General features: G+C 50.3%; 1 protein-coding gene across 2 annotated transcripts in view; it reads left to right on the top strand.

The window, feature by feature from the left end:
• Positions 1–1,350: 1,350 nt before the first annotated feature.
• The window catches only part of LOC132003314 (multidrug and toxin extrusion protein 2), a 66,970-nt gene continuing 54,840 nt past the window's right edge, over positions 1,351–13,480 (top strand). For both annotated transcript variants that reach the window (XM_059378670.1, XM_059378669.1), the window contains exons 1-5: positions 1,351–1,432; positions 1,579–1,680; positions 8,559–8,627; positions 11,915–12,063; positions 12,841–12,883. In XM_059378670.1, the coding sequence (XP_059234653.1) occupies positions 1,594–1,680; positions 8,559–8,627; positions 11,915–12,063; positions 12,841–12,883 (348 nt within the window). In that variant the 5' untranslated portion in view covers positions 1,351–1,432; positions 1,579–1,593. The remainder of the gene's footprint in view (positions 1,433–1,578; positions 1,681–8,558; positions 8,628–11,914; positions 12,064–12,840; positions 12,884–13,480) is intronic.

Below are 13,480 nucleotides of genomic sequence, written 5' to 3'. Positions count from 1 at the left end.
CTCAGGTTGTGATCCCAGGGTCCTGAGAGCAAACCCTACATCCACATCGAGCTAATAAGCAGGGAGCCTGCTTCTCTCACTCCCTCTGTCAGCCACTCCCCCACTTGGGCTCTCTGTCAAGTAAAATATTAAAAGAAAAAAAAAAGGCACCCCAGCTTTGGTGGCAAGCATGGTGTATCCAGGAAGTTTTGTGTAGTTCTGTCTCAAAAGGGTGAGGTTTCAGTGAATGTTCCCTTCTTCCCCTGGGGCTTTGGAGAATAGTTAGGGAAGTCTTTGGAGCTGTGACAATCCAAGCCATTGCTCTTTCCTCTCAGGGGAAGCAGGGCACGAGACCTCAATAGTGGCCTTGGATTAAGCAGTGGACACGTAGAATTTAGGACTCAGCCTTCTGGGGGTGGGGCCCACCCCTTAGCGCAGCACACTGGGTGCTTGGATGGATACAAAGAGCTAGGCCTGGTCTTTGCCCTGGGAGAACAGATAGTGGACCAGATCTGAAGTTTGCTACCAAGAGTGAAAACTACCCAGCGCCACCTTAAGGCATTTCCACCTAAAATGCTTGCTTCTTTCTAGAGGATCATTTTTTTGTGGGGACCAAGATAAAGGCGGCCCTGAAGGTTGGGCCCGGCAACATCCCCTCTCCACGCTCTCCTTAGCAAGTTCATACACACCCTCTTCATTTGGTCCCCGGACTCCTACTCCCTAGCCTTCTAGGGACTTCTCACGGAGTCTGCCCTCCGGTAGGAGCCCCCGGGATGGGGGGTGGGGAGGCTTATCTCACGGTTCCAACCTGCCTGTGAGGAGCGCACCCCCCGAGGGATACTTGAACACACTCGTAACCCGAGGCAGAGGGAGGAGTCACCTGAAAGGGCAGCAGCGGGCTCCGGAGGAGCGCAGGGTGGAATTACGAATTCGCCCTCTCCAACCCCCGCCTCCGCACATTTCACTGTAACGACCCACATCCTCCTTTGTCCTCGCGAGGCTCCCAGCCCCCCACTCCACGCGGCCTCCAGCTCCTCGCACTGTGTGCTGCCCCTCGGGATCCTCGCTCCTAGCCCCCGGGGGTCTGCGGACCGCGACGGTTGGCGGGGGCGTCCCTGGTGTCGGGGCACGGCCTCCCCCTCCCCCTCCCCGACCGCGTGCGCAGGTGGGACGGTCCCAGGCCGCGCGGGGCGGGGCGGGGCCAGGGCCCCCAGCCCACCGCCGCCTTCCGGGCACCACTGCCCGCGCCAGCATGGAGCCCCCATCCGCCGCCACCGCAGCCGCTGCCGCTACTGTCGCCGCCACCACAGTCGCCGCCGCCATCGCCCCTCGGGACAGCGCCCAGCCGCCCGACGTCCCAGGCTGGCGCGTCTGCCTGCGGGGCCTGCGGGGCGCTCTGCCGCCCGACGTGCGACGCGAGGCGGCCGCGCTGGTGGCGCTCGCGGGCCCCGTGGTGAGTGCACGGCCCCGTGGCCCCGCGCCCCCTACCCCCGACGGCGGCCCAGCCCGGGCGCAGCGCAGCGCCTGCTGCTGGCGCTCCCGGAGCCTCCCCCGCGGCTTGGCGTCACTCTCGCGCTCCCCTTCCTTTTCCCTCGGCAGTTCCTGGCGCAGCTGATGATCTTCCTCATTAGCGTCGTCAGCTCCATCTTCTGCGGGCATCTGGGCAGAGTCGAGCTGGACGCCGTCACGCTCGCGGTGTCGGTAGGTGTCCGTCCTCCCTCGCCTCTGTCCTTCGGGGTCGACCCTGTGGTGGAGCCTCGGAACTGGCGTTGTCTGACGGCGGAGGTCTTCCCTTGCCCCGTCGGACCTTGACCCTGGGGTTCCTGTCTTCGCTTTGTCCGTAGGTTTGAAAGAAGGTCGTGTCCAGGCGTGCGCGCGTATTGGTAACCCTCCCGCCAGGGATCAAAGGGAGTTGGTGGCAATGATAGAAATCGTGCTGGGGAAACGTACAGAACTGCTCCCCCACCCCCACCCCCGGTTACAAAATCTAATCAAATAACTTAGAGGTAATGTAGGTTGTCTGCCATTGGTTCGAATTACACAGCTCGCAATGGGCGCAGTATTTCACACTCGTCCTATAGTGGCTCCCTGTGGGCCGTGGGTTGAAATGGCACCTCCTTCGAGGTCTTTTGTCCCTGGGTTTTTGTTAGTGATGTAATGGAAAGGGGCCTCGCTCTTGCCTTTCATCCAGGCTTTCAGGGAAAGTGAAGAATCCTTCCAAGGGGTGACGGCAAGGTGGACTCCCAGTCTTAGAAAATGTCTCCTTCGCTCCCACTGAAAGTGGGTCTCTGCGGGCGGGACCACCGAAGTTTCTCTGTGGCTTTATGGCTGGGATGACCTCACTGTGTGGAATGAGTCGTTTTATTTACAGGTCTGTCATTGAGGGAACTAATTCACATGAAGGGATATTTCCTCTTCCTTTCAGAGTTTACGTGGGGCTTCTAGAAAGAGCCAAGAAAGCAGAGAAGCTTTATAGACCGGTTGTTAACTATGTCCCCTGGAGAGGATGAACTTGACCCCTACCCCCATAGGTCACTGTGGCCCCTGAGACACCTTGAACTCCTGGTAATTCTGTTGGCTGTGAACAGATATTAATACTGGGTTGTTACTGGGAACTTGGAGGGACACTTTCTGTCTGTTTCTCCATGGGGCCCACAGTGGGGGGGTAGGGTTCTACCTTCCAGCTTCCAAACTTTTCTTTCCCAGTGTCTTTTCTTAAAAACTTATTTTAATTAATTTTTTTTACTGAGCTGTCATAATCGACATACAGGTGTATAATGTATTAGTTCGTTATGTGTATATAGTACGAAATAATCACCCTTCTAAGTTTAGTTACATCTGTCACTAAACATAAGACTTTTTTCCACATGATGAAATCTTCCAAGATTTAGTAACTTTCAAACGTGCAATACATATTATTAACTATAGCCACTATGCTGTACACTGTATCCCCACATTTACATATTTTGTCACTGGAACCTTATGCCCTTTGACTGCCTTTACCCAGCTCCTCGGCCCCCAGCCCACCCCCCAGTCTCTCATAATCCCCAGTCTGCCCTTTGTATCTATGTGTTTAGTTTTCTTTAGTTAAGATTTCACATATAAGTGAGATTCTATAGCATTTGTCATTGAGTGGCTTATTTCACTTGGCATAATGCCCTCAGGGTTCATCCATGTTATGACAAAAGGCAAGATTTTTTTCTTTTTTATGGCTGAGTTATACTGTGCATCGGAGCTCCCACACGTGGGTGTGGACCACATTTTCTTTATTTGTGTATCCATCAGGGGACACTTGGGTCGTTTCCTTATCTTGGCTTAGGAATAAGCAGTGAACATGGGGGGGGCAGATATCTTTTTGAGTTAGTGTTTTTGTTTCCTTTGGTTAAATACCCAGAATTTGGGGGCGCCTGGGAGGCTCAGTGGGTTAAAGCCTCTGCTTTCGGCTCAGGTCATGATCCCAGGGTGCTGGGATGGAGCCCTGCATCGGGCTCCCTGCTTGGTGGGGAGCCTGCTTCCTCTCTCTCTGCCTGTCTCTCTGCCTACTTGTGATCTCTGTCTGTCAAGTAAGTAAATAAAAACTTTAAAAAAAAGAAAACAACCCAGAAGTGGGATTGTGGGATAGTATGGAAGTTCTGTTTTTAAGTTTTCGAGGATCCTTCCTACTGTCTTCCCAGGTGGCTGCACCAGTTGGCGTCCCCTACCATAGTTCACAAGGATTTCCCATCTTCTCCAACACTTGTTATTTTCTGTCCCAGACTCTCACAGATGTGCTGTGGTAGTTCCTCGTGGTTTTAATTTGCATTTTCTTGAGGATGAGTGATGTTGAGCATCTTTTCTAGCATTCGTTGTCCCTTCGTATGTCTTTGGAGAAATTTGTATTCAGATCCTCTGCCCAGTTTCTAATCAGGTTGTTTGGGGTTCTTTTGCTGTTGAGCTGGATGTGTTCTTCGTCTCTTTCGAGATGAGCTCTTTACCAGATACACGATTTGCAGATATTTTCTCCCATTCGGTAGGTTGGCTTTGCATTTTGTTGGTGGTTTCCTTTACGGGGTAGAGGCTTTTGAGTGTGGTGTAGTCCCACTGGCTTGTTTTGGCTTTTATTGCCTTTGTTTTTGGTATCAAATCCAAAAAATCATTACCAGGACCAATGTCAAAGAGCTTACTGCCTATGTTTTCATCAAGCTCTCTGATGGCTTCAGGTCTTGCTTTCAGGCCCTTAATCCATTTGGAGTTATTTTTTTGTGTATAGTGTAAGTCCCATTCTTTGGCCTGTGGCTGTCCAGCTTTCCCAATACCCTTTATCGAATAGACTGTCTTTTTGCAATACCCGTGTCTGAACATTACGTCCAGGTACAACATCTTCTACTTTTCCCTGTCAGGATATCCACTGGCCAGAACCGGGTCTCTTCAGTGTTCAGCAAACACTCCAGCACCTGGGCGCTCGTCTCCTTGGATGTGGGGTGGGCCCAGTGTCCCTCCATCTCACTGGCTTCCAGGGTCCCCCAGATCTACTCCAGGGCTCACACAGTACACATTTTGTCCCACAGCATAGACCCCCTGTAGATGTTTTAAACTTTACTTTCCTGTTGGCAACGTTTTATCCTTGTGCCGTCAGTTCCCCACACCTACCTGCCTTTGACCTCGTGGGCTCTTCCCATGCTGTGGTCCCTCCATCTTCTCTCCCTCCCAGGTTTGTGGGCCGGTCAGTCCATGCCTGACACCCCCTCGTCTGCCCGTCAACACCAGATCACCATTACTCCCCTCTTCAAGACCACCTGTGTTCCAGAACCATCCTTCCTCTTCCATTTCTTCTCTTTACTTGGTCCCTCTGCACTAGGATAAATGTATCCAGGTCTCTTCCTTTCTGTAAAACCACCTCCAGCCCCCGTCCGCCTGCCAAGCCCCCTGTCCAGCCTCTAGCCACTTCTGCTCTTTGCCAGAAAGTCTTAGGTCTTTATTTCCTTTTCTGCCCTTTGCGGGGTGGCCTGTATTTCTCCACTACTCTGTTTCATGTGCCCTAATGTTGCCCGTGACATCCCGTTCTGCCTTCTCCGGGGGCCTCGCCCTAACCGGGCCTCCCTGCCACCCCTGGCCTCCTCTCTGCTTCCTCTGCTGACTCTCCTCGGATCTCCTGCCACCCTCTGACAGGTGTACCTCTGTCTCTTCCCCTCCTTCCTCCTCTTTATTGATGCCTCTCAGATTTGTGTCTCCCTCCCTGACCAACGTGCCCCCTCCCGTGTCTAACCGGCTCGGGATCCATCGGCTTGAATATGCCAGGACCCCCTCACACTCAGAAAATGTGTGAAGCTCGAGTGACCATCTTCGCCGGGAGTACCTAGACCCTCCCCTCTGTTTTTTTTTTTAAAAGATTTTATTTACTTATTTGACAGAGAGAGAGAGATCACAAGTAGGCAGAGAGGCAGGCAGAGGGAGAGGGAGAAGCAGGCTCCCTGCTTAGCAGAGAGCCCCACTCAGGGCTCGATCCCAGGACCCTGGGATCATGACCTGAGCCGAAGAAGGCAGAGGCTTAACACACTGAGCCACCCAGGTGCCCCTGTCCTGAATTTCTTAAAATGACTCCTCATCTTCTGTTTCCTGCTATCACTGTCCTGGCCTGGTCTGCACACTACCTGCCAGCCCTGGGCTGCCCCTCCTCTGGATCTGACTCCCATCTCATCCTCCTCCAGTCCCAGCTGTTAAAAAAAAAAAAAAAAAAAAATCAAAGCACCTCCTGGCTTAACCCCTTCATTGCTCCTGGCACCAGGCAGTGAAATCCAGGCACGGGGCATCCTGCCTATGGGTGCCCACTGCATTCTGCGACTTGTGTGGGAGGCTGGGGCGTATGCTTCTAGATGTGACTTTGGGGCATCTGCAGAAAGCTTTCCTGGAAGCCCCAGGTAGGGCCTGTCCTTCTGGGGCTCTGCCACGTTCTATGTCCTAGCATGCCCTCCTGTCGACTGGGCGGCTCATGTTAAGCTTTGCTGAGCCTGGTGCCTGGCTCAGATCTGGCCCAAGTGGGTATTTCAGAGAAGGACATAGCTCCGGGGAACTGTGAGCTGGGCTTCACCTGGGCATGTCCTGGGCATGACCTTCCCAGCGCTATTCTTTCACACTTTTCCATCCCGAAGCACCTGATGATAAGAGCATAAGAAGAGTTCTTACGTTTTGAAGAAAAAATTCATAGGTACAGGGTGAATAGAAACCTGAAATTCGGGACCCCTAGATGGCTTAGTGGGTTAAAGTCTCTGCCTTCGGCTCAGGTCAAGATCCCAGGGTCCTAGGATCGAGCCCGCAATCAGGCTCTCTGCTCAGTGGGGAGCCTGCTTCCCTTCCTCTCTCTCTGCCTGCTTCTCTGCCTGCTTGTGATCTCTGCCTGTCAAATAAATAAATAAAATCTAAAAGAAAAGAAAAGAAAAGAAACCTGAAATTCAGGTAATAGGCCTGAAAAGGGTATATGGGAAGGTTGGTGTATTCCAAAAAGAGGAATTTCTGTAGCTAAGGTTCAAGGTCAAGGGGTCTGTGCCTGTCCTTCCTTAAGCAATGGGTGGTTAGACTATGTTTTTGACCAGCTGTTAAGCTATAACTAATTGCTAAGAAGACAGCAGGCCCAGTATCAAAATATTCATGAGAGGCGCCTGGTGGGTCTGTCACTAAGCGTCTGCCTTTGGCTCAGGTCTTGATCCCAGGGTCCTGGGATCGAGCCCCACATTGGGCTCCCTGCTTGGTGGGAAACCTGCTCCTCCCTCTCCCATTTTCTCTGCTTGTGCTCCTTCTTTCACTATCTCTCTCTGTCAAATAAATAAAATCTTAAAAAAAAACCCACAACTATTCATGAAAGCTGGATACATTAAAAAATGTTCTGCCTTACGAAAAATTGTTGGTGGAATGAGAGGATTTATCAAAGTGTGTTTTTAAAAAAATTTATTTTTAAAATGTTTTATTTATTTATTTGAGAGGGAGAGAGAGAGGGAGAGAGAGAGAAAGCACAACTAGGAGGAAGGGCAAGGAAGAAGCAGGCTCCCAGCTGAGCAGAGACCCTAATGCGGGGCTCGATCCCAGAATCCTGTGATGGTGACCTGGGCCAAAGGCAGAGGCTTAAATGACCAAGCCACCCAGGTGCCCCAAAGTGCTTGTTTTTTAAAATAAAAGAACATTAAAAAAAATTTTTTTTAAAAAGTAATCTCTCCCCCTTACGTGAGGCTCAAACTCACGACTCCCAAGACCAAGAGTCCCATACTCTACCAGCTGAGCCAGCCAGGCGCCCCCTGGGAACATTTATTTATACCTTATCTTGCTTCCTGAAAAGTTTGAGTTGGTTTATAAAAATACTTCCAAGACAGAAGGATAAATAAATAGCTGGTAGGATAGGGTCAAAGAAACATGCATAGAAAAAGACTCAGCTAGGATTGATCAGCACCCAAGAAGGTGCAAATCGTACTCTGGACTCCCGCCCTGGTAGTTTCCAGAAATTCCCAGCATGCCCAAGATGTTACAGAGCCCTGTACTCGGGGGAAGGATGGCCTTTCTGATATCGAGTCAGAGGAATGTCTCTCAGCTCCTTTGGTAAAGTGGAAGACGGTGTCCTGGATAGCTTGTCACGGAGATACAGAGCAAGTCTGGAACCCGCTGAGCATACAGGTGGTCACTGTATGGGGAGGGGGTGACATCAGAACTTAGGGTTAGCAGCCCTTGATGGGAGTCAGGGCAGACTCTGACAAGGACACTGACCTGGGGAGAGACTCGGAGCCCTCCAGGAAGAGGGATAGGGAGGCTTCCCTGTCTTTTCCTGGAAGGCCGAGGAGAGTGTTTGGTGTTTTAAACCTTGACGCTGCCCTGGACTGGCAGGCAGAGCACAGGGTGTCTTGGTGTGGGCGTCTCCTGCTGTGCCCTGGTCCAGGGCCCAGGAACTTGCTCTGTGTGTGGCCTGTCACCGACTCCCTGGGGGGCTGGAGTCTGTGACCTTGGTCAGTCAAGAAATTAACTCACGGGGGGTCGACCTCCCTGCTAAAGGTGAGACGGGAGATAAAAACGAGGGCCTCCAGCTCCCCTCTACCCCCCACCGGCCACTGCAAAACAGCATGTTGGGCTGTGCCCTCCATTGTCAGGGGCCCAGGCTGAGGCCGAAGCCAGTGGGTGACCCAGAACGAGTCCCTGTGCCTCACTAAGGGATTAAAGCCCGGGACCAGCCTTCCCGGCCTCAGGCCACCACCTGGATGGCTGCAGCTTTCTGGAACTTGTGGCAAGCTCGTGGCACCTGCTCAGGACAGGTTTGCCTCGCACATCGAGGACCAGAGTCCTTGCTGTCAGCTGCGGGTCACAACCTCACTTCTTCACAGAGATGTCGCAATGGGCACTGTGTGGAGAAAACTTAGTTGGTAAGACACCCTGGTCGACATGAAGGGATTGTGGTCCTCTCGTCAGAGGGTGCATTTCTGTTTACAGTTGACAGTCAGCCGTTCGACCTGAAGGAGAAAGCCTTCTGCTTGCTCTTCGAAGATATTCATTCCTTGGTGTGGGGGGAGCCACTGTCCCCGTTGGTCCCTGGGGTGCTGGCCCAAGCTCCATGTTGTTCCTTGCAGGTGGTGAATGTCATTGGGATTTCCGTGGGAACTGGCTTGGCCTCCGCTTGCGACACTCTGATGTCTCAGGTGAGGACCCGTTTTGGTCGATTACCTTTCCTGTGGGAGACCATGTAGGGGACTGTCTCCTCTGTGGCTTTTACTTGTCAAATACGATGCTGCTGGTGACTGGATATAAGGAGAGTCAGCTTCCTTTTGTGCTCAGGTGGGGCTTTCCTTTTTCTTTCCTGTTATGATCTCTCCTACCCTAAAACTGCCCTCCCTCGCCCGGTGCTGAAGACTCACGTGTCCATCTCCTGCTCCCATCTGTCTCCTGAGGTCCAGGCTTGAAAGTTGGTCACATTCCAGACATCTCAAACTCAGCTCGACCAGAACTAAACTCATCAGACTTTCCCACCTGAACTGTTTCTCTCACAAGAATACACTGTCCTCCACTCAAGTCAGAATCCTTTATCTCCCATCTCCGTATGTTAGCAGAGAATCTGTTCATTTCTCTCCGTCCTCACTGGCTGTCATGGGATTGGGAATTCTGGTTGGGTGTGCTAGCATAATCAAAGGAGAGTCATATTCTGGTCCAGGCCTTTCAATGCTGGGTCTGTCTTCCATCTCATCCACCTACTTTTTTGTTTTTTAAGATTTTATTTATTTATTTGACAGAGTGAGATCACAAGTAGGCAGAAAGGCAGGGACAGAGAGAGAGGAGGAAGCAGGCTCCTTGCCGAACAGAGAGCCTGATGCAGGACTTGATCCCAGGACCCTGAGATCATGACCTGAGCCGAAGGCAGAGGCTTAACCCACTGAGCCACCCAGGCGCCCTCACCTGCCTACTTTAGAAGCATAGTGGTTTCCTCTATAGGATCCCAGATGCTTGGGGAGAGAGCCTTTATCCCATTCAGTCTTGGAATCCCTAAGTTCAGCCTTGTGCTTTCTATACCCTGGAAGTTTGTTGAATGAGTGACAGGAAGGCAGGGAAGCAGGCAGAGATGGGTAGATGCTGTGGACAGATGGTTGGGTAGATGGATGGACAGTTGGATAGATGTTTGGGTGGTTGGTAGATGAATGAGTGAATAGATGGGTGGTGGATAGATGGGTGGGTGGATATATGACGAATGGGTCCTGCCTTCAAACCCAGTGCCTGGGAGAGTGAGGACAGGGTTGTGTCCCAAGGAGGGAGCAGCACTGGGCATATGTGGTGTCTCCTGAGCTGTTGTGCAACTCTGCGGCCATTTGTGCATGAAGGTGTCCTGAGATGGTTTCTATGGGCTAAGCTAGACATGGCTCTAAAGGAATTAATGCAATTTAAGTTCAAGTTAGCTCTGGATTGGCATGGTGTAGGATGTGAATTTTTATTTTAAGCTAGTTTTTTGTCCTTTTTTTGCACCATTTATTTTTATTCATATTTTAAAAAATAAAGACATCTATGACTTATTTCACCATCTATCAATATATAATGGGCATTCTTCTGTATTAGTAAATGTATTCCATAATAGCACGTTGTTTCCTGGATTTTTATTTTTTAAAAAGATTTTATTTATTTATTTCACACAGAGAGAGAGAGAGAGATCACAAGTAGGCAGAGAGGCAGGAGAGAGAGGCGGAAGCAAGCTCCCTGCTGAGAAAAGAGCCTGATGTGGGGCTCAATCCCAGGACCCTGAGATCATGACCTGAGCTGAAAGCAGAGGCTTAACCCACTGAGCCACCCAGGTGCCCCTTTCCTGGATTTTAAATAGCCTCTTTATTTTATTTTATTTTTTAAAATATTTATTTATTTGAGAGAGAGAATGCACAAAAGCAGGGGGGAGGGCAGAGGGAGAAGCAGGCTCCCCACTGAGCAGAGAGCCTGTTTCAGGGCTCGATCCCAGGAGCCTGGGATCATGACCCGAGCCTAAGGCAGACACTTATGACTGAGCCACCCAGGCATCCCTTTATTCTTAGTTTTTAAAGATCTTATTTATTTGACACAGAGAGAGAGCACAAGCTTGGGGGGTGGGCAGCAGAGGGAGAAGCAGGCTCTCCAAGCCTGATGTGGGATTCAATCCCAGGAACCCTGGATCATGATCTGAGCCCAAGGCAGCCGCTCAACCGACTAACCACCCAGACGCCCCTTAAATAGCCTTTTAAAAAGATTGTAAAAAAAAAAAATTAATAAAAAATAAAATAAAAAGATAGTTAAAGGTCAAGTACATATAGAAACTTCAGATTACCTAGAAAAGTATTTGAACAAGATGGGGGAAAAATCACTAAAATTTAATCTTCTGAGTTCTTTCTATTAACTTTTTGGTGACTGTCCTACAAACACTTCCATCTGTGTACACTCACACATCCACACCATTCTAAAATCTGCATGGTTTTAAACCATGTGTTTTGGAGAACGTGGTATGAAGCAGGTGCACACATTGCCTTTATAATATTCTTTGTCATGTATATTGCTTTTTTATTTATTTATTTATTTATTTATTTTTTAAATATTTTATTTATTTATTTTACAGAGATCACAAGTAGGCAGAGAGGCAGGCAGAGAGAGAGAGAGAGGAGGAAGCAGGCTCCCGCTGAGCAGAGAGCCCAATGCGGGGCTTGATCTCAGGTCCCTGAGATCATGACCTGAGCTGAAGGCAGAGGCTTTAACCCACTGAGCCACCCAGGCGCCCCTATATTGCTTTTTTAAAAAATTTGTTTCTATTGCTTCTTGTACCGTATTTTTAGGTAGACCACTTTTTGGGTGTGGAAGGAGACAATCATTCTGGTTACTTGAAGGAAAGGGAACATGGGAAAAGCTCCACGAGACCCAGACTCAGCAAGGCCACTGTGAGGTTGCAGCCCCTCGGCCTGGGTCGGGTCTGCTTCTGTCTGGGGCCTGCCCTGTCCTCCCCTGGACGGCTCTCTGCTTCGTGGTCTGGCCACCCAGCAGCTGCTCAGCTCTGGCTTCTCTACCCTCGTCCCTCCTAGACTTCAGCAGGTTATGTCATTTTTCCATCGACTCCGTCTCACTGTGGAGGCCACTGGGGCAGCTGCCGTGCCCCTCCCTGGTCCCAGACATGCAGCTTGCCCTGCGCCTCTCCCAGATTGCTCTCAGCACACCATGGCATTCTTTTTTTTTTTTTTTTAAGTCAATTTTAAGTTTTTTTTTTTTTAAGATTTTATTTATTTACTTGCCAGAGCGAGAGAGTGCACAAGCAGGCGGAGTGGCAGGCAGAGAGAGGGGGAAGCGGGCTTCCCGCTGAGCAGAGAGCCCAATGTGGGACTCGATCCCAGGACTCTGATCATGACTTGAGCTGAAGGCAGAGGCTTAACTCACTGAGCCACCCACGCGCCCCACACCGTGGCATTCTTTACCATTATGTGTTTCTTCTCTCGAGTCCTTTGGCGGCAAGAACCTAAAACGCGTGGGGATCATCCTTCAGAGAGGAATCCTCATCTTGCTGCTGTGCTGCTTTCCATGCTGGGCCGTCTTCATCAACACGGAGCGCATCCTCCTGCTTTTAAAGCAAGACCCCGAAGTCTCCAGGTCAGCAGCATCACTCATGTCAGAACCCCAGGTTCAGAGTAAGGGGCTGTCCTGTCCTCTTCCTCACGTCCACGTTCCTGGACTCCAACCCTATGGCAAACAGAAGCTGTGATGTGCAGACCATAGGAGAGAGGGCTGGTGGGGGACCATCTGACACGGGGTGACGCGGGGTGACACAGGGTAACACAGTGACCTGATGCCATGTCCCGAGTGAAAAGATGTAGGACAAGAATGTGTGTATGTGTGTTTTGTAAACACGCAGAGTACTTCTCTCCTCCCAGAAGCAGAATGGCAACACAGTCTCCTTCCTGTTTTTTTTTTTCCCTTTTCTTCTTCCCATTTGTTTTACGAGTTGGGGTGTTATTTTTTTTTAAGCTATAATTCCAGCAAGCTCTGTGGGATCGCCTACAGGGTACATGGGATGCGGGGAGGCACCTCTGCTCTTCTAGAAGACCGTTTGGCCGGCTTCAGTGTGAGATACACCTACGGTCCTGACTCAGTTTCTAAGTATTGCCAAGTTTCCAGTTCATGTTGCTGTGCGTTCCTTCTACCTTTCTGGCGAAGAATGAGCTGGGAGGTGTGAAGTCCAGCTTTCCTGCAGCCCGCCTACTGTAGGGTTAATTTGGGTTGTTGGAAAAGTCTCGTAAGAGCGTTAAATTTCCCCATGTAAATTATGTTCAGTTTTAATTTTTATAAAGTACTGCATGGATTCAGTTTGAGGAAGTATGATCAGCAATTGTTTGAATGTTAACCAACACTGCTTGTTGTATATTTCAGGATAGCCCAGATTTATGTGATGATTTTTATTCCTGCTCTTCCTGTAAGTGTCAAGGGTATTTTTAAAAATCTTTTATTTTTTAAACGTTGACTGATTGATTGATTGGAGTGAGAAAGAGAGAGAGCGAGAGGATGAGTGTGGCGGGGGAGGGACAGACAGAGAAGCAGACTCCCCGCTGAGCAGGGAGCCCAACTCTGGGCTCCATCTCAGGACGCTGGGATCAGGACAGGAGCTGAAGGCGGACACCCAACCGACTGAGCCACCCAGGCGCCCTGCGTTGCACTTTGTGAAGCAGTTAATGAATGTGGTCATGTGTGTGCCTCCGTCCTTTCATTTATATAATGCTATTCCTGTGTCCGTTCTGCGAGTATCTCTTGGACCTGCCATCCCTCCCTTTCTGATTCTCAAAGCTGGTACCATTTTGAGGTCCAGCAGCTTATAGGAAATACACACATTGATCATGGGAAGAACTTCCCTTCCTTATGCCGTGATTACTCTCGATTGCAAGCTAATCAGGATGTTTCCGGGGCTTCCCTGGGATTTGGGGATATACCCACCCCCACCGTTGGTACCCTCAGAGCCGTTCAGATGTCAAGGCAGTGAGCTATTTTCTGCTTCAGCCAGTTAGAGGTTGACTTG

The sequence above is a fragment of the Mustela nigripes genome, chromosome 16 (assembly GCF_022355385.1).
Source record: "Mustela nigripes isolate SB6536 chromosome 16, MUSNIG.SB6536, whole genome shotgun sequence".
In the NCBI taxonomy this organism is placed as follows: Eukaryota; Metazoa; Chordata; class Mammalia; order Carnivora; family Mustelidae; genus Mustela; species Mustela nigripes.
Note: the sequence above shows the minus strand (reverse complement) of the source record. Positions and strands in the feature narration are given on the sequence as shown.